Consider the following 23,515-nt stretch of genomic DNA (forward strand, 5'->3'; position numbering starts at 1 on the left):
TGTTGGTTAAGTTCGCCCTCGTGTCCGGCTTCATGTCTGCCGCGGTTTCCGGGCGATGTTTGCTTTAATCTACCGAAAATTGGAGCTAAAATCATTCCATCCTGGAAGTAATTGCCTATGACGGAATGTGCATACCGTGGCACGGCGAGTGCTTCCTGCCCGGATGTAATAAGGCAGATCACTCAGGCGAGGGCAAGGAAATGTTAACGTCCGTCTCACTTGCAGAGGCGCACTTGCAGACCCGACTGACGTTTGTCCCTTGGGCGTCGCTTAGACAGGCCAGCAGTCAGCAAAGTGATAATCATTGCTAACTTGGTTGTTCTCACTGTTATACGGAGCTGGCCCCGGAGCGTGGAATTGGGAGAAAGCAGGCACACAATGCGCACAGGACAATAGAGTGGGGTTTCCGTGAGGACCTTGCATCAAATCAAGCCCAACTATACTGGCGTGGGAATTTGTGATGTTTGTTTGTTCGTGCTCGAAGCTGCCGCCTCTCATCCTTATCAGTTTGTGAGGCACGGAGCGGCCAGATTTCTCTGAGAAGATTTTGGCCGCGCTCAGCCCCTGCTGCGATGTTCAAGACTGTTGCTGAAGCACTCCTGGCCTTATACTCGAAAGCTCTTAGCTGTGAATTGAGCGCCCACGAGAGCTGCGGTGATTTTGTTCATTGACGACTGCCGAGAATACTTGCTGCTGCCGCCGCCGCCAAGTTCCGTTCATTTGAAGGCACAGACTCGCCCAATAAACAGTCTGCTTTGAAAGCCTCGTGCTGAGTTCTCGCTGCGCTACAGCCGTCACTACCACGCAACGTTTGGTGGCGGAAACGGAAGTCTAGCAGCAAGAAGACAGCTCAAGGCTTTGAAATGGGAGGCTTTGCCACGTGAAGCCTATAGAGGGAACTTCAGCGTCGATTACCGCCCTTTAGAGTCCTCGGCCATTTCGGTTCACAGCAGCGGATCGTGGATTGCGCTGCGCTTTAACTCCCCAATATTAAACCCGCCAGCAAAAATACCCTGCGAAATACTTTCGCAAGCGACAGGCTCTCGTCTGACAATAATTGTTTTTCCTTTCTGTCCTTAGGGTCATAGAAAGAAGAATGTTTTATTTTGCGATTTTGCTTTCGACGCTGCCAGTGGTGCTGTGTACTAAATCGCCGCCTCACATCGTTTTCTTCCTCGCTGATGACATGGTAAGTGAGCGATTCTGACTCACTCCTCCTACTTGGATCACGATGACCTGAACCTGTAGCTTGTTTATTGTTCTTTGAGGTTATCCACACTTCCCTCTGACGGCACAAGTTAACAACAGAGCATGACGTCAAGATACCTTAGTTTTAAAGCACCACTGGAAAGTGTCAAAAAGTAGTAGACTAACAAAAAGAAAATAATTAACTTTGTGAGCCTTCTTTCCCCGCTTAATTTATGAAACAATGGCTTTTCGTCCGCCTCGTGAACATATAGTGCTCCTGCAGGTTTCTGAAAAACGCCATCAGTTGTTAAACGTGCGCTTCGGCAGCTAGCACATCGCGCGGACTGCGAACCAAGATGCAGCAAATAGAACCGACGGCTTCGCTTTCATGCCTTGTCTTTCCTATAAACGTAAACTTAGAGATTAGCGCAGAAAAAGACTTTCACAAATACCTTTCAATTCATCAAAACCAATTTTAACAGTATGCCATCTGGCGGTCATGCAGTGCACCATGTATTGCAAAGGAACTTGGCAGGCTGCGATACCTACTGCCTAAAAAAAACAAGCACAAGAAACTCGCTTCGACGTGGTGCTGCCACAGTTTCCTTGAGGAAACGTAATGTAACGGAATCCTTAAAACTACTGTTGCCTTCCAGCGCGCAACCCTCACATTCTGCCGCTCAAAGGACGTCGCTTTCTGTTTCAGGGATGGGACGATGTCAGCTTCCACGGCTCCTCTCAGATCCCCACTCCCAACCTGGATACGCTAGCGGCAGACGGCGTGATACTGAACACCTTCTACGCAATGCCTATGTGCACTCCTTCAAGAGTGGCTTTGATGACCGGACGTTACCCGATACGAATGGGTGAGGCTTTAACAGACGTATGGGTCCAACCACTCTTGATGACTGCTAAAGCGCTTAGAAAGACTGAATTCTTTAGCCTCATCAGTGTTTACACTGAGCAGAGGCAAGAGTAGCAGTTAATGACTTCGTTTCTTTTTACGCAGACTGAAGCTAATACATTAACGAGGTAAGTGCCCATCGCGGCAGACAGAATGAAGGCTTAGTGTATGAACATGACAAATTATTTACTTGCGCCTAAGTAGGGTACAACGATAAAAATACAAACAGTACATTACGAGACTACTGATTTAAACTGCGGACGATTCATACACACTGCGTTTATCATTGTCACAACAGAGGAGGAGGGGATCTGATTTCTGTCGCTCGAAATGCCTCAGCCGAGAAAATATAGAAACTTTGATGCGTTACATATTAAAGGTTTCATCTAGGGAAGTTCATTGTTCGATTGAAGCATATTCTGGTCAGAGCTTGACCCTTGAGTGTGAGCTATTCCTGACATCCTGCATGCGAACGCCGCACCACACGTGTCATGAGATACGTTCAGTCGGCCTGCCTCGACTCAAGGGCAGCTGTTACAGGCCAGTGTTGGAACCACGACCTCAATAAAGCCGGTCGTGGTACGAACCATCAGCAGTCTGGCTAGCGTCTGGGCTGCGTTAACATGATGCTTGGTTCACACGAATATTAATGTATTTTGGTTCTGCACAAGATGCATCCTTTCTCCAGGACATCGGAATGCAAGGCAATGTAAGCGCGTGCTAGGCTACTGAGGAGTATTGAACATATTGGATACACATGTGCAGCGTCCATAAAATCTGAGCAAAAAGAGGAAAAGCTGTTTTCTTTCAACTGTTTTTAAAGGCGCATCACGGAGAAGAAATAATTAGTTTCAAGGTACGAAAATGCCCCAGTATTAGTCACACACTGGTCTGGAAGCAATTGAATGCAAAGCGTGTTCCAGTATCACAAACATTGAAGGGTGTCTTCTCTCCCTGCATCTATGTCGTTTAGGCATGCAGGGATTTCCCATCTTAAACGGTGAGCCTCGGGGCCTGCCACTGGACACGCCAATTCTACCTGAGTTCCTCAAAAAGCTGGGCTACTCAACTCATCTCGTTGGGAAGGTAACGACAATTAACACTTGACTTGCCTAGATGTTACCCTCGTCTATAAAATTCGATTTATTAGAGCCAGAAAGTGTTAATGTCGCAGTTGCGATTAGCAGTATCAGTAGTCATAAATGAAAAAAAAACGGGTTGGGTTGGGTGTTGGGTTTTATGGCACATAGGCAGCTAAGGCCATCATGCGCCAAACTCAAGGTGTAGAATTGGCTTTCTGTAGAATGTTTACGAATATCAAAAAATGCCGATGGCGTAGATGACCTAAAAACATTGTGCTGCCTAGTAAAAGAAGAGAAGAAATTTGGAAATCGCTAATGGTAAAAGCGTTAAAGAAGGTCAGGCAGCCTTAGCGGCTATCCTTGGCTAGGCAAGGATCCTGAGGCTCCCAACCAATCAAATAAAAAGCCTCAGCCTACTTCTCAGGAATGAGAAAGTGGCTGAGGTGTATCATGTAATAAAGGGAACCAGTGGTTCAAAAATTACAGTTTTTCGAGGACGCCCGCTGCTTTTAAAAAGCTAAAAACGGAGGGTATGTTAACAATGGCATTATCAGCTAAGAGCAATGTTGGGTGAAAAGGAATGTATTCATGATAAAATTGAGTGAAGTACTTTTTTCTTAGTTTTTCTAGTTTCACACATGAGAATAAAATGTGGTTAACAGTAAGTTCTTCTCCGCATTCCACACAACCAGGTTTATCTTGTTTTGTTAGCAGGAAGTTGTGCGTGAGGTGCGTGTGGCCAATTCGCAGACGGCATAAAACCACTTCTTTAAAACGTTCCTGGTGCACACATGACTTAAATTCACCCAAAACTGGTTTTACAAAGTGCAGTTTATTATTCACTTCGCTGTTCCAACGCGACTGCCATTTTTGTCTTAATTTCTGTTGAACTAATTTCATACAGTCATTAAAGGGTATATCTACTTTTTTTATTTCCTTGCCCCGAGCTTGAGCGGCACACAAATCTGCTCTCTCATTTCCTTTTATTCCGACGTGGCTCGGGACCCAGCAGAGTTTAATGTTCTGTCCTCGAGCTGTTGCTGTTACAATGTTGTGTATGATGTCCCCAAGTATAGGAGTGGTTGCGTTTCTAGAGTGGAGGGCTGTAAGTACACTTAAAGAGTCTGTGTAAATAATAGTGTTTTTGAGGTTCTCGTTTAGTATTTTTTTTGTTGCCACACATACTGCGTAACATTCTGCGCTGAAGATGGATGCGCACTGTGGAAGTCGCATTGCTGTCTCCGAATTTCCTCGCACCACTGCGCTTCCTACGTAAACATTCGTTTTTGAACCGTCAGTGTAAAAGTCCGTAAAACTACTGTATTTTTCTTCGAGTGCAAGGAATTCCTGTACTATATGTTGTTTTGGAGTTTGTGTTTTTTGGAACTGCGTAAGGGTAAAATCACAGATTGCCGGAAAATTGTGCCATGGAGGCAGTGGAGCTCGTCTTCGAGCAATGGCAGGTAATGTGTCCAGTACTCCGAGGTTTTGACACATCTCTTCAAAACGCAGGAGGAGTGGCCTGATAGCTTGTGGTTTGTTGTTAAAAAGTGTTCTTGATGGGCACTTTGTGACTATGGGGTAACATAGGTGTTTGGGAAGCGAACGGATTTTTAAAACGTACGAGCACGTGAGCATGGTTCTTCGGTCCTCGAGTGACGGTTCATTGGTTTCTACATAAAGACTGTTAATTGGTGATGTCCTGTAAGCACCAGTGGAGAGACGCAAACCCAAGTTATGCACTGTATCTAGTCGTTTAAGGTATGATGGTCTCGCTGACCCATACACTATACATCCATAATCAAGGGTAGAGCGTACTACAGAGCGGTAAATTTTTAGAAGGCATGTCCTGTCGGCACCCCAATGTTTTCGTGACAGTACTTTGAGTATGTTGAGGGATCGGGAGGCTTTCTTTTTCAGTGCATTTATATGAGGCAGGAAAGTGAGCTTTTTGTCAAAGGTTACGCCTAGGAATTTGTGCTCATTTTTCACCGGTAGCTGTGTTTTGTTCAGGTGTATAAATGGGTCAGCCTGTAAGCCTCGCTTAATAGAGAAAAGAATGGCCACGGTTTTCTGTGTGGAAAACCGGAAACCGTTCTCGTCTGCCCAGGTCACCAGTTTATCCATTGTCAGCTGTATTTGTCTCTCGCATGTTACCAGGTTTGAAGATGTGCAGGCTATTTGCAGATCGTCAACATAGACGGAATACATAATGGCCTTCGGTATTACTTTGGCTATGGAATTTACTTTAATAACAAACAATGTCGTGCTCAAAATACACCCTTGAGGAACCCCGTTCTCTTGAACGAAGCCCCTGGACACGGTTGATCCTAGGCGCACTTGAAATGAGCGGTCGGAAAGAAAGTCCTTCAGGCAGTTCAACATCCTGCCACGGATGCCAAGATCTGCTAAGTCACGAAGGATGCCGAACCTCCAGGTGGTGTCGTATGCTTTCTCGAGGTCAAAAAAGACGGCAAGACAGTGCTGTCTGTGTATAAAAGCCTCTCGGACAGTATTTTCCAGGCGAGTTAAGTGGTCTGTTGTTGAGCATGCTTTCTTAAAACCGCACTGATGGATGTCAATAAGCTCAAGAGATTCAATCAGAAAAGTTAGTCTTTTATTCAGCACACTTTCGAATGATTTGGCAAGGCAGCTGGTAAGGGCTATCGGCCTGTAACTAGTAGGGGATGTTGGTTGTTTTCCAGATTTCAGGAATGGAACAATAACTGCTTTCTTCCAGGCTTTCGGCAATCTTCCGAGCACCCACACTTGGTTAAAAAACTTCAAGAGCGCCTCCACAGATTGCTGGGAAAGATGTGCTAGCATTTCGTAATGTATATTGTCAGGGCCAGGTGCTGTCTTTTTTCCGGCCGAGAGAACTTCGTTTATTTCTTGGAGTGTTATTAAACCATTGTACGGTTCTTTTGTGCAGCCCGTTGTTGGAAGTCTATGTTTCTCCACTGCATGTTTATGCTTTAAAAATGTTTCTGTGTAGTGTGAAGAACTAGAAATGTTTGAGAAATGTTCTCCCAAGATGTTTGCCTGTTCCTCTATATTTGTCTGTGTACCTGGATCTGTTAAGAAAGGAATTGTGTAAGGAGAAAAGCTTCTGTTAAACTTGTGGACTTGTTCCCACATTTTTTTGGACGTAACTGAACTATTTATGCATGATACGTAGCTTCTCCATGATGTTCTTTCGGCATTTCGGCGGATGTACCGAGCTTTTGCTCTCGTCTTTTTAAAGTTGATGAGGTTATCTTGAGTTGGGTATCTTCGAAAAACTCCCCAAGCTTTATTTTGCTTCTTTTTTGCTTCCCGGCATTCCTGCGTGTACCATACCTTGTTGTTTTGTCGTACTATTCCTGACGATTGCGGAATAGCTTGGCACGCAGCATCAATAATGCAGCTTGTAAAAATTTCATTCAGTTCGTCAACGTTAAGACTGTTTGAAAATAATTTCTCCAGGCTAGCCTTTTCTCTAAATAGTTGCCAGTCGGCTAGGTGTAGTTTCCAACGGCGTGGTTTACTAGGGATGACTGATGGTGGTGATGAAAAGTTAATCACTACCGGAAGATGATCGCTTCCGTACGGGTTATCGAGAACATCCCACTTAAAATCGGTAAAAACGGAAGAAGAGCTAAAAGATAAATCTATGCAACTCATTTTTCCTGAGGCTGGAGAGCAATATGTGGGTTTGCCTGTATTGAGTAGGCAAACATTATTGCACAGAATAAAATCTTCTAATATACGGCCCCTAGTGTCTGTCTGTTCACTCCCCCAGAAAGGAGAGTGTGCATTAAAATCCCCAACTACCAGATATGGCTCTGGTAGCTGATTAAAAAGTGATTCTAGGTCATGAAGTGTTACTGTGAGGTGTGGCTGAAGGTATACTGAACATATGGTAATTGTTTTAAAGCTAATTACGGTGACTGCAATGGCTTCATAATTCGTCTGCAGCTGGATTTCACGTGTTGCAACACCGCTCTTAACAACGACAGCAACACCTCCAGAGAGCCTATCTGCCTGCTCACGGTCACGGCGAAAGACTTTATAATTCTTAAAAATATTTTTTTGTAAAGGTCCCAAATTGGTCTCCTGAAGGCACAGTGCTACAGGAGACATAGAGCGTAGGAGATCTGTTGCATCGCTGTAGTTATTTAAAATTCCACGGCAGTTCCAGTGGATAAGGAACGCCATGATTATTTTAAGGAGGAGTGTTTTGAGACCTCAGGTCCCTCCTTGTTGAGGGCCTGTTATCGTGGTTTTTTCTTTTTTTCGGTCAAGAGAGCCCCGTCGCCGTTGCGACCGAGGCGAGCTTTGACTTGTATCCATCGCCTCCATGGAGGCGCTGGAGTTCCGCGGGGAACCCGCGGGCAGGGGGGTGGTAGACTTCTCCCGAACGGGGGAAGCCTTGCGGGCTGCCGACTTGGAGGACGGCCGGCCCGTTGTTGGGGGTGGCATAGCAGCTCTCGCTGCATCTGCCAGGGGCGCGGATGGCCCTGCCTCAGCCTCACTAGGTGTGAACTGGGCAGGTGCCTGAGGCCGGTGTGATGCGCCGCGCCCGCGCACCACATCGGCGAAGTTTGTGTGGGGTGTTAAGGAGAAAGTGCCTTGCGACATTGCATAACGCTTTCTTGCCTCTTTAAAAGTGATATTATCTTTTGTCTTTATTGTAATGATTTCCTTTTCTTTTTTCCAGGCAGGACAAGACCTTGAGTAAGCAGCGTGCTCGCCTTCGCAGTTTGCACAGCGTGGCGCGGCGTCGCAGCCGTCTGATTGGTGGTCATTGGAGGCACATTTAGCACAAGTGTTGCGGCCGCGGCAGCTCTGGGAGCCGTGACCGAACTTCTGGCATTTGAAACAGCGTCTAGGGTTGGGGATATAAGGGCGAACGGAGATTTTTGCATAGCCTACCTCGATTGACTCGGGTAGGGTGCATGAGGCAAACGTCAGGACCAGGTGTTTTGTCGGAATCTCTTTGTTGTCTTTGCGGATTGTAATTCTGTGGACGTTGGTAACATTCTGAGGGTTCAGTCCTTCAAGCATCTCTTCCTCTGTTAGGTGCAGGAAATCATTATCTGAGATGACACCACGTACTGTGTTCAATGATCTGTGCGGTGTAACAGAGACAGGAATATCGCCAAAAGTTTCAATGTTTGCAAGCTTTGAAATCTGAGTTATGTCGAGCAGTTCGAGGAGGAGGTCACCACAAGCCAACTTTGTGACTTTGTACTGAGGGCCCAGGGATTCTGTAAGAACTCTTGAAACAAGGAACGGGGATATTTGTCTGGCTGGCTTTTCTGTTTCTTTACTGTGGACGATGTGGTACTTAGGGAAAGTTGTCTTCTTTTTGTTGAAAAACTGGGATGTGACATCGGTCCGCCCCCTTTTCAGAGGGCGATCATTATTAAGCAGGGAGGAAGCCATAAAAAATTTTGTTCTTCGGCCTTGGTGCCAGCCGCCCACCATGGAGCCCAACTAGGGGACAGGACAGGAACTTGAAAACAAGTCCTGCCCACGCCAGCTGTACACCATTGCTATAACCGAATATGACGAAACCCAGGATAGTTCGCCACACAGGGTTAACCCTAGCCGCCAGGAAAAAGGAAAAACCAAGGAAGGAGGAGGAGACAGGAGAGTTGTAAGAAAGATGATAGGAAAGTAAAAGATGGAGGGGAGGATAAGGAAAAGACGACTGCCGATTTCCCCCGGTCGGGTCAGGCCGGAGGTGCCGTCTACAGGAAGCTGGGGCCAAAGTGGTGTGTTGCCTCCGCCGAGGGGCCTTAAGGGTCCAAACGCTCGGCATCGGCTCAACCACCAGGATCCCCTTTTCCCCGGACACGGCGATGCCACGCACGGCGAGGCGCGGGTGCTCGGGTCCGTGGTGATGCACAGTTCACCATCATCCCCTTGCGGGGATGTCCCTGCGGATGCTCGGGAACCCGCGGTGTCGCCACTCACCGTCGCGACGCCTGCAAGCTGCAGGCGCCCCCCTGCGGGGTGAAAAAAAAAAAAAAAAAAACGGCTTATAAACGATACACTTCTTGAAGGCGAGTCGATGCATTGAAGCTATGAAAATCGCACAGGCCCGTGTACTGTGCGATATCACTGCATGTTAAAGAGCCCCAGGTGGTCGAAATTTCTGGAGTCCTTCACTACGGCGTCGCTCATGCCCGGAGTCACTTTGGGGCGTTAAAGCCCCATAAACCAAACCAGCTCTCCATGAGTGCCGTCGTCACTCTAGCTCGCTGCACTAATGAACGCTCATCTTGAGTAATATTTCAGGCCTGAGGTCGGGTCATCATTTTACGGTCTCACTAAAGTGGCGTCATTGCATAACATTTGCAAGAACCTAAAGTTAAGCCTCCGTCAAAAAAAAAAAAAATTCCTTGCAAAATTGGCTAAACGGTCTTGAAAGCCATCTCTCCCTCTTTCTCCCTGCGATTCCGATTGCTGCTGACGGTGTGACCATTCAATGGAGCCCGTTGAGGCAACAGACAGAAAGGCTTTATACTGCTTTATGTAGAGGCACACGTTAATGAGAAGGCTGCTAAACCCGCGGGACGAATCTTCAAGGCTGAAGAGCGGGCGATCGCTATTAAGCGTGGAAGAGCGAAAACAGCGAGTGACGCCAAAGCGCGTTTATCAGCAAGAGGAAGAGAGGGACAAAATAATTCGAAAACATGGAGGTTAACGACGCAAGGCCCGTTTGGCTACCCTGCACATAGGGAGGGTCCCACCGGTAGTTTACAACCACCCAATTCAACTCAACTCATAGGGAGGGTAAATAAAGAGAGAGAAAGAGAAGGGAGACGACAAATGAACGATCTGCTCAGTTCGATTCGTGAAGTTTGATTTGTGATTTACAGCCACGAGCGCTAACCACGTTGTCCAGCTGGCAATGAGGCGGTTCTTCACGCCGCGTAAGCTGCCGGGCCGACTACGCGTACAGCACAGCTGCACAGGAAATGGCCAATACCCTAGTACGGCTACCACCGCCTATGAGCCTTTTCGCAATAAGCAACGGCTTTCCTGCTAAGCATTTGATGCTTACTTCTACTTTCCACAACGAGACAGCCTACAAATTTTATACACAGGAATCACTCGAACCCAAGGCGGGAAGAGTACTTCCCAGGGAATATCAGTATACGGGTCATTTCTCGCGGACGAGGAGAAACCCATTTAAGAATCTAAAAATCAAAATGCAATCCCGCTGCGGTTAGTCAACAGGGATTGAGTTCAGGTGAGAACTGTTATGGAGCATGCATGCAATGCGGCTTTTAACCTGATAGCGTTAGACAGCACTTTCGGCGGCAACCCCAGGGGTGTGAGAACGAAATTCCTGTTGGTCGATGATATATATCGTCGTGCCTTCACATGGAATTGAAATTGATTAAGGCAAGACATAGTTTGTGATTAAAAGGTCGCAACATGACTCACACGTCATCATGAGATGTAAGATTATGAAGTAAATTAACCGTCATTTAAAGGAAACTGGGGTGAGATGGGAATCCAGTTCAGGTCATTTGGGTCGCGAGTCAGACACGCTAGTCTTAGGCCACCGAGGAACGTTCGATGGACTTGGTTAAAGGGTGGCCGTCTTTGGGTGAATAAAAATTTGTTTTAAAGATAAACTTAAGAAAACAAAGTAATATTGATAAAAATAAAAACTAAAGATTATAGTCAATAGCAAAAATAAAATAAACATTAGTGTCCGCGTCTACGATGTGATTTGCAAAGAGGGGCGCAGGCCGCGGAAGGGACAAATTAACACTATCGTCTCTTACTCTTAAGGCGGAGCTTAACTGTGTGGCGAATTTTTTTTTTTTTGTCTCCGTGCATATTTGTTCACTTTCGTGAGAATCACTCGATGGCGCGCATGTTCCAAATTGTATCAGCGTGCAAAACTTATTCCAGAATCTAAACTCAGCGTCATCCAAGCTTTTAAGTTTTGAGCATGTTGAAAACTATTTCAGCTGAACGCTTTCCGCAGTCCTATGCGAAAGCTTCTATCGAGAATGGAAGTTCTGATAAAAAGTTCGGATTTTGGATGCCCTAGTTCAGCTATGAAAAATGGAGAGGCTAAACGTTCAGCGTAAACACAACAGATGTTCTTCATATTAAAACGTATCTTCCGATGTAGCATGAGGGACAATTGGGATACTTGGTAATAGTTCATTCTGAGTGGAACAGTGCGGACAGACTAAAGGCAGGAAAGGAATAAGGAACACGAAAACCAGCGCTCGTCTCTGTGCTGCTTGTTTCTGTTCGGTATTTCATTCATGTGCGCTGTTCGATCCAAATTGAATGTTGCTTTGTGTGGCACATAGCTATAAATTCCTTTTTCTGGACCGTCACATATATCCGCTGATGCTCCTATCTTCTTACAGTGGCATCTTGGCTGCTACACCAAAGCCGTCACACCAACATACCGGGGTTTCGACACCTTTTACGGTTACTACTACGGACTAGAAGATTACTACAGCCACACCTACACTTACGTATGTATACTGATATCTCGAACATGCTGCAATTCGAATGCCATGGCCACTCGCCTCAGATAATCCTAGTGAAGAGAGGACAATATTTTTGTTTTGGTTTTGGTCTTGAAGATTACAGCTATAAGGTTAAAACATTTAACTTTTTAATGGAGGCATCGAGAGATAGCAGGAAACTGGCGGGATCGATATCGCAAGAAGAGTAGGAAGCCTAAATATAAATAAGAATCGCGGTTTGAATTAACCACACCAAGTTTCCTTAAGAAAAGTGCATATCTCACCGCTGGACAAAGCTTGTTGCGGCGTGCGAAAAACAAATTTTGTCCCCCATACCGGGCGTCATGGATATTGTCGACATACTGTACCGCTTTATGAGGGGGTCTGCAGAACTCATGGGAAGCCTGTCTTTGCTCAGCCATAACCGAATGAACTTAGAGTAAAATATTAATAGTGCAGATGCCTTATTCCCTGAGGCTTCCAAATTCAAGAAGTTTTATCCATTGACAACAAGAAAATTTTGAACAGATATTTGGACTGATAGCCAATGAGGCTATTCAGCTGTCAGCGGTCCAATAAAAAAAATGACAAGTAGATCAGCAGCTACATATCAGTTCAAGAAAACTAACGTTGCGGCCTTGCTTCGATTCCAAGAAAACGCAGCTTGCCCAGCAGTATAAAATTCGCAGCTTGTTTTGTTTAAACTGCTGACGAGTTCCTAATTTTCGCACCTGTAAATTCTCTTCGTCGTTCTCCGTACACGTTGCAAGAAATGGAAACATTAAAATGACCATTACTGGCTTGTCTAGTGTTGCAGACAGGCATACTGAACGTACAAAGAAGGAAGAGGTAGTCGGTATTTATATTATTGCAAACAATACGAAATATTTGTAGTTGTGTAAGGTTGTAAGCAACCTGATTTGCACTGCGTCAAAAATGTTATTGTAAGAACTATCTGAAGGAGGTCACCACATGGTTTTCAAAGCGCGTTTTTGTCGTCTTAACAATCGTGATAAACATGTTTTGAAAAGTTGTTCTACATGACTCCCTGTAGTAACTCAGATGACTGTGATATAATGAAAATTATAGTGATCTAAGAACACTGCATGGAAAGTGCCGCTGTGCTTTTGCCCAAGTAAAGCAACCGTCACAACCCATTTACATACACTATGTAAGTACCGCTTCCTTCTAAGCTAAGTGACAATCAAATATAACCCTAAATATTTGAAAGAAAGCACAACTTCCGAAACATCGTTTGCAACAAATATAAAAAGAACTCTTTGATCACAACCTTGTGTTTTGAACTAAAAATTACATATTTGGCTTTTCAGTGTTTATTTATGGCTATATGATTCTTATGAAACCAAGTCAAGATCGATGCTCAAGAATTCATTGTTTGTGGCATTTTCCTTTGCCAGAAGCGAGTTGCCGGTAAAAACAAGTGCAGTGTCATTCGCACATACCAAAATTTTAGAACAGTGTAGTGCATCAGGAGGTCATTAATGAAGAGTGAAAACTAAAAAGTGTGCGGAGTTGAGCTGCTTAAATCGTTTATATTTAGGCAGTTCTGCTTTGTTAAACTGCTTATAATCGTTATCAAAATTTTGGGAGAGCTCCTAGCTATCGCCGATATACGTCGCTGACTATGGCACTGCAATGGGAAAACTCATGTGTTGCTGTATGATTAACGATCATAGAAAAGGTGTGCTGGATTTTCCCCCAGGATTTATGTTCTAGGTGAACTCCGGCCGATGTCAAAGACCGCGCTGTCTAGACGTCCCGCCTTGTATTAATCGGTTTTTGAACAATTTACAGCTCTATTGCTTTTTTTTTCAGCGGTTTCAAATAGAAAAAGAACTTTCCTTTGTTGAGTAGAGTATATTCTTTACATAAACGGGAGAATTGTCCAAAACTGACATTTTCACAGGGCCGTTACCCCAGTTTATACAGCTGCAATTAAACTACACTCGTTCATTCACATCGTCGGTATATTGTAATGTAATAAACTACATTTCAGGTCTGGTAATTTTGTAATCTGATACAACAGCTTAGAGTGGGTGTGTGCGCGCGCGCGCAAGACATATCCTGCCTGTGGAAGACATGCGGTCTCGCGAGATGAGTGCGACCCAATGTGTGCTCCACCCAATCTCCTCAAACTCAGACCACTCCAAGCAATTCATTGTGTCATGACATCATCATCCTCCATTCCCACCCTCGCGCTCCTTTATTTTCTCTTTCTCTCTTCCCCAGTGCGGAGTAGCAGTTCAGGGTCACACTACCGCCGGCCGGCCTCTCCATCTCTCCTTTAATTAAATTACCTTCCTCATCTCTCTCGAAAGGTTCCCAGGTCCGCTCAATGGCCGTTCATTGAGGTCGGACACCTGGCTGCGCTGTTGAACGAGCATATCGCGGAAAACTCGCTTCCCGACTTCGAACAAAATGGACGCCAGCCACTCTGGCTGGCGTCCGAAACAAACAGACACAGTGAAACGGCGCTCACTAACACTCCCTTTATACTTTCAACCAGTGTCTTATAGGTGTCCTCATGCCTATTCAATGTGTTTTTGAGCGCTTATTGATCATTTCAATGCGACAGTGCTCTGATATGTGCGAAGAAAGTGGACAAAAATTGCAGATGGGATGAAAATAGAATATCAAAAAATGTCCATGAGAATTACTGTTAATTTATTTTTTAAACCCTGTTTTAACCGTGAAAGTTTAGTATTCCTGCCATGCATGTAAAAAGTATGACAATTGTAGTTGTCTACAGGGGAAAATTACGAAAGTGCTAGAACCAGGAACGCTGTGAGACATCGGCATCATTGGAATTCAGTACCGTGGTTTTTGAGTTTTGAGGAATTAGTTCGCGAACTCAGACATGCCGTTGCAGTTTGGGAGGCTCCACATCCTAGGTATGTGTTCTCTGATATTGCGCACCGCCGTCGGCTTAGACTTTCATCACCGGCTTAGGGTCGCCGTTTAGGTTATGTGTGCTTTTCACTGCATGTTTGGACGCACTGACAACTTTTGTAGCCGTGACAAGCAACCGCCAACGCTGAAACATTCAAAAATGGCACGAAACCACCACTTACTGGCTGCTCTGATGGTTGGGTGGTAGTTCCATCGCTGCAGTCAGAACGTGGCTCACATGATGCAGCATCTTTTCATCCAACGCAAAGCAGAACCTGTCAATGACAACCGAGTTTTTGGAACACACTCCCACTACCTTTCTTTTCGGTGTCCGATAATTCACCTTCGACGCTTACACTTTTGTTAAGATTGTAAACATCTCTTCTGCAAGCATCACTTTCAGTACGGCCATATATATGCAAATTCCTGCTGCTTCAGCCGCTCGTGCTAAAAACTAAATGTCAAGAGCAACTCCCCGTCCTTTTTTAACGCACAGGGACATACATATGCTTAAGCGAAAGAAAACGAAAATGCGTGATTAGAAAATACCACTCACCGGAAAAAAAAAGAAAACAAAAGTTGCTTTCTGGAACAAAAAGCAAGAAACGTCCAGTAAATTTTCAAAAATGAAAACTCTCAAGAACAACCCCTATGCATGTGTAACTTCTATGCCCTTGAACGAAAAACACCCGCATGTAAGACGACTAGCAATGAAAGATATGCAAACAGAACTTCAAAACAAATCTCTATGAGAATGCATCCTTCTAAACAAGACCGCCACATTTTTGTCACGTTTTTCTTTTGCCTTATAACTGCAATAATAAAAACAGTGCCACTTTACTTGCTTTCACGTAGAATGTCAAAAACATCCCGTTACTCATTGACGATGCTCCAATTAGTATTGACGAAAGGGCTCGCTTTCACTTTTACTTCGCGCTCCATCATGCTCACTCCCCTTATAAACGACGATGTTTGTTATTTTTTTATCAAAGCGTTCATTACAGCTCTGAAAGGCTACGTAGCTCGTACCAATAAAGAAACCAAGGAGCAAGAAAAAAACGCGAAACAAAAATGCCTGAACTTACGCTTTACTCAAACATCTGACCAGCATTTATTATCCTTGTGATTGCACAGGACAACCACACTGGACTTGACTTTTGGATAGGCACGGATCCCAACTGGGCGGACTCTGGAGTCTACTCCACCACTCTGTACACACGGAGGGCGCAGCACCTCATCCGCAACAGGCAAAAGGACAAGGTAATTAAACTGGCTCACAACAGCATTTCTCTATCGGTATATATAGCTAGTGTGCCATTGGCCGGTATGTCCATTTGAATTTCTTCTAGGGATCATAGCTCTCACGCATATCGTGGATGAATGTGTCTTTTTTTCTTTCCTCCTTCAGCCGATGTTCCTCCTTATGAGCTACCAGGCAGCGCATGGAGAGGGAGGTCCTGATCCTCTTCAGGCGCCAAAGAAGAATGTTGACAAGTTTCCTTACATTGAAGAAAACGCAAGGAGGCTTTACGCAGGTTAGTTTGCTAACAAATTTCTGCTGGCTTTGCGGCTGCAATCATGTACTGCTACGGAGTGGAAATGAAGTCACAAAATAGCACTGGCACTGAGTACAAAAAAATGTTAGTGTTTTCACGTAGTTAAACCAAGTAGTGTTGAGAAAGCACTTGTTTAGCCTGACTGGCTCATGATTTTGCTTTGCTGGGTCATCAACACGTCCGGCGATGATATTGGACTCAAGTTAAGCTGTGACCGAGTCGAAGCTGATCTGATATGTTCGCGCCGCAGATGGAAGTGGATGAAGACGACGATGTGCAATGCACAGCGCGAGAGTGTGTTGCACTGTAGCACGAGGCGTGACGGGCTGCGGGAGTAGCACAGTGCTCTTGTGCAGTGGCCAGCGAAGCTGGCCTGCTCGCGCCACCCCAGGTTCGAATCTCAGTTGCGGCAATATTTCTTTATTTATCCAAGATCATGACCTCAGCGATGGCTCGGTTTTTGCAGCATTGGTCGTCAAGGAGAGCTTTCGCTGTTACAGATCATATAGCGTCGTATGTCTGATCCTCATTGTATAGCCCTCACCATGGTTCCCATACTTTTTTTTTTTTTACTGCGTTCTGATGCTTGTGTATTTCCTGGCTGTGCACCATTAAGCGCATGAGAACCAAGTGGCCTACATCATATGAATCTATGGACACTAGAGAACTCGAGGAGAGGCGATTTCGTGTTCAGGAATATTAAAAAAAGATTTTTGCTGGCAAGGAACGAAGTTTTCTCCCAAGCATATGGGATCTGCCTCTTTGATGCCAACATGAGGGATCGGACCTCTCCCATGAAAGGCCAAACTCCAGCTATCGTTGGCACTCGTTCGCCTTGGAAGAGCGGGAAAAACCTAGAAAATATTGGTGGGGACTCAGATGGAAAATGGATGCTATGGAGAAAGTGGAAGTTTTTGTGGATGCGCAAAACGATCCTTCCCAGCGGCGAAGAAGGCAAAATAATTTTGAGTCGCTGCTCCGTAGAGGGAGATAGTTATAAGTAAAGAAGAAAGGAAGAACAGAAAGAGGAAAATAGAGAAGGACAGAAAGAAAGAGGAAAAGGAAGGAAGAAAAAAGAAAGAAAAAACAGAAAAGAAAGGCCGAGGGAGGAAGGGAGGGAAAGGAAGGAAGGAAGGAAGGAAGGAAGGAAGGAAGGAAGGAAGGAAGGAAGGAAGGAAGGAAGGAAGGAAGGAAGGAAGGAAGGAAGGAAGGAAGGAAGGAAGGAAGGAAGGAAGGAAGGAAGGAAGGAAGGAAGGAAGGAAGGAAGGAAGGAAGGAAGGAAGGAAGGAACTATCTAACTGGGGTTTGCAGCTTGTCGCCGAAAATATCACAACTATATCTTCGGCCCCAAGCGTTGATCCCTCACTGATAAGGGGCACGATAGTATACACGTGCTAAAAAAAAAAAACATTCGACATACAGTGACAGTGTGGCCTCTGCGTGCATGCTTTTCTACTGCAGGGATGGTGGACGCAATGGACCAGTCCGTGGGCGAGGTATTCCAGACTCTCAGCGAAGAAGGAATGCTGGACAACGTCGTCGTTGTCTTCATCAGCGATAACGGTGGCACGCCGTTTGGCGACTACTCCAGCCGCAGCTTCAACTGGCCACTACGCGGGACGAAAATGTCAGTGTGGGAGGGCTCCACCAGGGTGCCAGGCTTCGTATGGAGTCCCCTGCTTGCCAGGAGACAGAGGGTGTCCCATCAACTCATGCACTTGACGGATTGGTTCACCACGCTGTACAAGATAGCCGGTTAGTGCTTCGTTCATCGCTTCTGTTTGTTGACCACCCGTTAGAACCCAGAGCACATTCAACATATGTGATTGGTTTGCTAAATAAAGTTCTGTTCGCTAAACACGTTTCCAACAAGCGCTCCCTGCGGGTCGGAATATTGCTCGCTGGACTATCGTGTGCGTGTGGTAGCGCACCACGGTTTAAGAAGCAGCGCGAGCTCTCTGAACCGTTGTGCAGAAGACTAGAGATGTACGTGTGCTCTACGTTGGTGCGCTGTACGCGATGGAAATGTTTATAACGTGTGTTTCTTTTTAAAATGTACACATTGTTTCCTTGTAACTTGTATTTCCTCGAAACACATTATTTGACACAATTTAAAGTGGAATGCGGTAGCATCAGACATCCCACTTGTTGCTGCTCTGGTGTAGCTGAAGACAAGAACTGGTTCTGACCAGATTTTTCCGCGATTTTTTTCTTCTTCTTTTTCTCTCCTTCTTGCATCTGTTGTTTATTTCCGCGAGCAGGTTGAGCTGGCTTCATCAGGTCACGCGATCTATCTACCAATCAATAATTTATTTTACGCCAGCCACTATGGGCAGGACACTCAAACTCCGGTGGGCCGTTTGTCACCTCAGCGCTGGTCACCTGCACTGATGAGCAGCATGTGATGACGTCACGAAGTCACAGGACTTCTGATTGCAGTGGGCCGGTTGTTACCTACCTCAGCGCGCAGGTTATGATGGCGTCAGAAGTTCGAGTGATATCTCTCGACCAATCAGCGAATATCGTGACAGACCGTAGTTTTTGCAGAATATGGGCTCTACTGCTATCGGGTCAAAAAGCCCTTAATCGTTGGTTTTAGGAGACAATATTATATGGCGCAGTCGGTGGCATTCAACATCGTAGGTGAACCCAGTTTTTAAGGTTTGTAAATCGATATGGTGTTTGATGATATAGAACATGGAATTACGGGCGCAGAACAAGCGAATAACGAAAACAACGTGCGAGGCGCGCCTGAAGCAGAATAGCCGCACTTGACACCTGTAGGACACATTTCAAAATCCGAAAATTATTAACGCGACAGCGTTATGGCTCCCGTTCGGCACAAAATCCGGCGCTGTCGGCGTGGTCGTCAGCGTTGCGAGCGAAAAATCGGCCGGGGTAGGGCAGGGTGGCCACCCTATGGCCGACCTGCGGCACAAGGTTCTGCTCGGACTCGCGCACCGACCATGGTCGAAAAATGGGCCGGTCGCGTGACCTGATCGTGTCATTACAACCTGCCCAAGAAGTGACGTCACCAGACCAGATGAGACAACTATATGTTTCGATGTCTCTTCATTGCGCCCGTGCCATCATCTCCGGACACGTTCGGGGAAACATGTAACCAATAAGCTAGATGGCCCGAAGAGATGTCTGGCTGTGTGCAGATCAGTCCTCTAGGGGATCCGCAAAAGAACTCCAAAAGATGACAGAAAACTCAATGTTAAGGCACCAAGAAAGTCTATACTATTACAGCACTGCCAACACGTAATATAATTGGTATCCCTGTGAAGGTTATATTGCATTGCTGTGTGACACGACAATTGGATGCTTGGTCGCCTGGTACCTAGAGATATCAAACCACTGATCTGGTACTGTTGTCGCTGAAGAAGTTAGAACGACACGTATCCTAACTAAGAAAACGGTGATTTATTTGTGTGCAGTGCTAGCAGCTCGCTCTTCGGGCTATGCTCTTTCTTGTCGCCCGGAAGTCACCAGGCACAGTCCCTCTCATTAAGCCGAAAGTTTGCTTCCGCAGGTAGTACTCATCGAGTTTCTAACACGAAAAATTACTTGCATATTTACTGCACATCATTCCAACTCCACGCTCATTGCGGCAGGAAACTAAAAATGAAAACGTGGGCAATAGGACACAAGCTTCCAAGCGACACAGTTCACTACAGTCTCAGTGTACAGAGCTATTGTGATGGAGGCTCTCGAGTATGCGATTCTAACTAAAGCTTCTCTTCGAGGTAAACGTGTTCACTGCAAAAGCTCCTGCATTATATGGGACAGCGGTTTTCATGCTGTGATCGGTGCAGGATGACAGAATATGCAATTGTATGGATAAAATTTCACAGTCCCTCAAAGTTGAATAACTTTAAAACCACTGCTCGGCGGCTGAACGCAAAATTGAATTCTTCCAGACGCTACAAACAAGCCAATCGTTTTAAGTTGACGATTACATCTGGAAAGTAATCCTTCGGTTATCGCATAAGGCATTAAAAGAACTATGTTATTTATGTGGACGCCATTGTTTACAAAATACCAAATACGATGCGGTCGTTACTACTACTGTATGTTGGTCTGAGCGAACCATGTTCGAATGACACAGTGGATGAGCACCATACGAATGTGCGCCATTTGATGGATGACCCCTTGCACACACTTTGTCGACTGCAGCTGCGGTTTCTTGAAACTCATTCTGTGATTATGAATAGCCAGCAATCTCAGATCAGATGCGAAATTGCAGTGGTGTTAGACATAAATTAACTCGGCAGGGGTTGCTTACTTAGCAGTCTTTAGGTCCGTAAGAAAAATGAATTTAAAACGTTTGTCCAAGTGGCGACAAAATCATTCCTTTGTTGTTGTTTTTTTTTGTGTGTGTGTGGGTGTTGTGCTGCAACCTTCGCTTTTGCTTCACATTTCCTTCGGTGTCCTATATGTAATTCGCGCATACCTTGAAGTAAAGATTCATTGGAAGATAGTTGTATGCAGTATTTGGCAGCTTTGCAGCTTTCCGATCATTTTCTCTATATGTTATTCGTCTTTTTACCGGTCTGCGCTTTCAGGAGGCGATGTGGCGAAATTGGGAGAGCTGGACGGAGTGGACATGTGGCACCATCTGTCGACAGGAGGGCACTCACCTCGCACCGATATGCTTTACAACATCGATCCCCTGGATCCCGAATCAATCGTGGCAGCAGTTCGCGACTCGCGCTACAAACTGGTCCTGGACAAAAGTGGCGAGAACAATGGTCGCTACCGAACTCCAGGAGACCGTCATCCTGTGAAAGACCTCGACAAACTGCTTGCTCAGTCCACAGCAGCGGCTGTTTTGAGGAATCTGTACAAGACAGACCACTTGGAGTTTCCTTGGGGCTGGAGGCAACGAGCCACTCTAACGTGCGGCCAGCGGGCAAGGAATAACTTTTCTCCGCAAGACACGGAGTTTCTTTTCGATATCGTGAAAGATCCGTGTGAGCTGAACAATCTGGCCGATTCTCTTCCGGAGGTAAGCCCCCAACACCCATTCTTTGTGGCGTATTGTAGAAACAACGGCATATCTGCTTGTCAGCTATTTATGTGAAGCACTGCAGACCATCAAATACTATTACAGCATGAACGTAGCGCCGTCCATTGCATTCTCCTGTGAATGGGTCGCAAGTGTTATGGTGTCGCAGTACACCTGTCATTTTAGTTCTAGAATTTATTCACATCCTAACATAATAGTAACAGGAAGTGCGGTTCCTGGGCATCCGAACAAAAGTCCAGAGGAGAAAACTAACACGTTTGCTACAAGGTTTTCAAAAAATGATATACTATGGGACTTGTTTACAAGATCTCTGATCAAGATGCTTGAATTTTTGTTAGCGTCTTGCTAAACAGCCGCCATTTTCTTGTTTGGACGTCTGCGGCAGTTGGTTCGAAAGAAGTATATAAATAGAAAATAGTAAACAGTTTATAGTCGATTACAAGTAAAAAATGAAGCGAGGAATGCTCCTCGAAGTATGCCTTGCAGCCAATTGCATCGACCGACTGCTGTGAGGCCGTGCTTAAAAACCTTGCAGCTTCTGTCTTGAGAATGCGGAGACGGCTTAACCAGCACGTCAGCACAACTGGTCGATGCCATTGGCTCGAAGGCCTCCTTTGAAGGGCATTCACTGCTTTGTTCTAGAGTTGTACCGCACTTCAGAATGCCCTATGGGTAGTGGAACATGTAAAACCGAAGCCCTACAGATATATGTCTTCTTTACATGATCCGGTTCATTCCGTAAAAGCAAAAATAAAGTTTGAGGCTACGCAGATACGGCGGTTATAACGAGCTAATTCTGCAATCAACAATACGAAGTGGAAGGGAAGAATTAACTTCTTGAAGTAATCCACAAGTCTCCCCGCCGTTTATGCCTCGTTCAGAAACACAACAACGCAATGTAGAGATTAGCTGTTAGAATACTGGACACAGGTTCGTTCTCAAAAAGAAACTTGTTATACCTCATCTGCATTCTCAGCAATGGCATCACGTTCTTGAATCACAAAGCATTTGACAGTAAACTATTGCAGCCAGATTTTTGTAACTGTGCTCTAAGGCATGTGATACTGCCCGCAAACTAAATAAATATAAACGCGTTGAACTGAACACCGAAAGAATTTGAAATGGACACCAGTAGATGATAATCTGTCCGAAAGGTAGCTTGCGTCGAGTGAAAACCTTGCTAATGTCCTTCTTTTCAATGTGTTGAACACAGCATGCGTACTTAAACATGTCTTTTATTTTTCACAGGTCGTTTCATCTCTGCGGAAACGCCTGGACGCGTACCTAGCAGTTGCCAAACCCCCGCTTCGCTATCCCATCGACCCTGCGAGTTTTCCCGAGTACCACAACGGAACATGGGCTCCCTGGGTGGAGTCATCTTAGCTAAAATTCCCATTCGAATCTTCACCTCACGCAGTACTTTGTTACAGGACGATATGACGATCTCTTCGAGACTGCATATCGTACGCGTCTTTTCAGAAATTCCCAGACCCCTAGGTTTTCTTCCGTGCTCTTTGTAGTATAGCACCTCTGTCACTCCAATCTTCTAAAGGTTGAGTAGAACCATTCTTTTAACCTCTGAAGATCCTTGGAATTTGTGGGATGCTACTTTACACCTACGGGACATGGGAAAGTGGGAAACTTGTGGGCCTGGAACCTAATTAAAACAACATTGTGTTCGTTTTGTTCTGCATAGCTATAAGGATTTTCAACAGGACATCATCTCTCCTGAAACTAGAATCAACAACCAATTAGGCAATGCCAATTTGTTAAGCAGGGCAGGCGGCAGCCTGCTCCCCATCCAAATTGTTTCGAAAAACTTTCATGTGTTACAAAACCGTACTTCTTCCTCCTTCACCATCTCAGTGAGTACTAAACAATTTTCACTATCAAGATGATGTGGTTCGCTGACAACTATTTTGCTCAGCGTCTAGGCTGAAAGTGAATTACAGGAGCAGTAGTAAACGACCGCACGGAACACTCACTGTATTTCGGCCCACACCCTGCGTCACATGCCTCTTAAAGTGTTGTCTCTGCAGTTTTGTAAACTTTAGACTCGTCTTCATTTTTTAATGAATGGGTGTAATTTAGGTTGCAGGTTCATGACAGCGCTACTTTGAGACCTCCTATTTTCAGCTTTTCTGTTCCCTTCTGCACTAACTGATGGCCTCTTCAGAGGATAAGGCTCTGTGTCTCCCGAAGTACCCATTGTCACGTTTATTTTGATGCAGTAATTCAGCACCATAAATCAGCGTCAAGAAGTGAGTATTGAATAAAAATTAGTTATGCAGGACTACAAAATGATTACTGGAAGCTAGTAAGCAAGAAGAGTGACATTTTTCAACAAA

General features: G+C 45.3%; 1 protein-coding gene across 1 annotated transcript; it reads left to right on the plus strand.

Annotated features, from left to right (window-relative positions):
• The first annotated feature begins 1,096 nt into the window (after positions 1 to 1,096).
• Positions 1,097 to 23,497, plus strand: LOC144125603 (arylsulfatase B-like). The gene is made up of 9 exons (XM_077659127.1): positions 1,097 to 1,189; positions 1,895 to 2,054; positions 3,066 to 3,178; positions 11,565 to 11,675; positions 15,714 to 15,839; positions 15,988 to 16,114; positions 17,597 to 17,890; positions 20,704 to 21,146; positions 22,416 to 23,497. The coding sequence occupies exons 1-9, from the start codon at positions 1,097 to 1,099 to the stop codon at positions 22,548 to 22,550; spliced, it is 1,602 nt and encodes a 533-aa protein (XP_077515253.1). The 3' UTR covers positions 22,551 to 23,497.
• Positions 23,498 to 23,515: the final 18 nt, after the last annotated feature.

Source organism: Amblyomma americanum, chromosome 3, assembly GCF_052857255.1.
Source record: "Amblyomma americanum isolate KBUSLIRL-KWMA chromosome 3, ASM5285725v1, whole genome shotgun sequence".
NCBI classification, from domain to species: domain Eukaryota; kingdom Metazoa; phylum Arthropoda; class Arachnida; order Ixodida; family Ixodidae; genus Amblyomma; species Amblyomma americanum.

What these genes read in the sequence shown, in the direction of transcription:
- LOC144125603 (XM_077659127.1), top strand. Translation starts at nt 1,097, where the DNA reads ATGTTTTATTTTGCGATTTTGCTTTCGACGCTGCCAGTGGTGCTGTGT. An exon ending in CAACTCATCTCGTTGGGAAG is followed by an intron (nt 3,179 to 11,564) that starts GTAACGACAATT and finishes ATCTTCTTACAG; the next exon opens with TGGCATCTTGGCTGCTACAC. An exon ending in GCAACAGGCAAAAGGACAAG is followed by an intron (nt 15,840 to 15,987) that starts GTAATTAAACTG and finishes TTCCTCCTTCAG; the next exon opens with CCGATGTTCCTCCTTATGAG.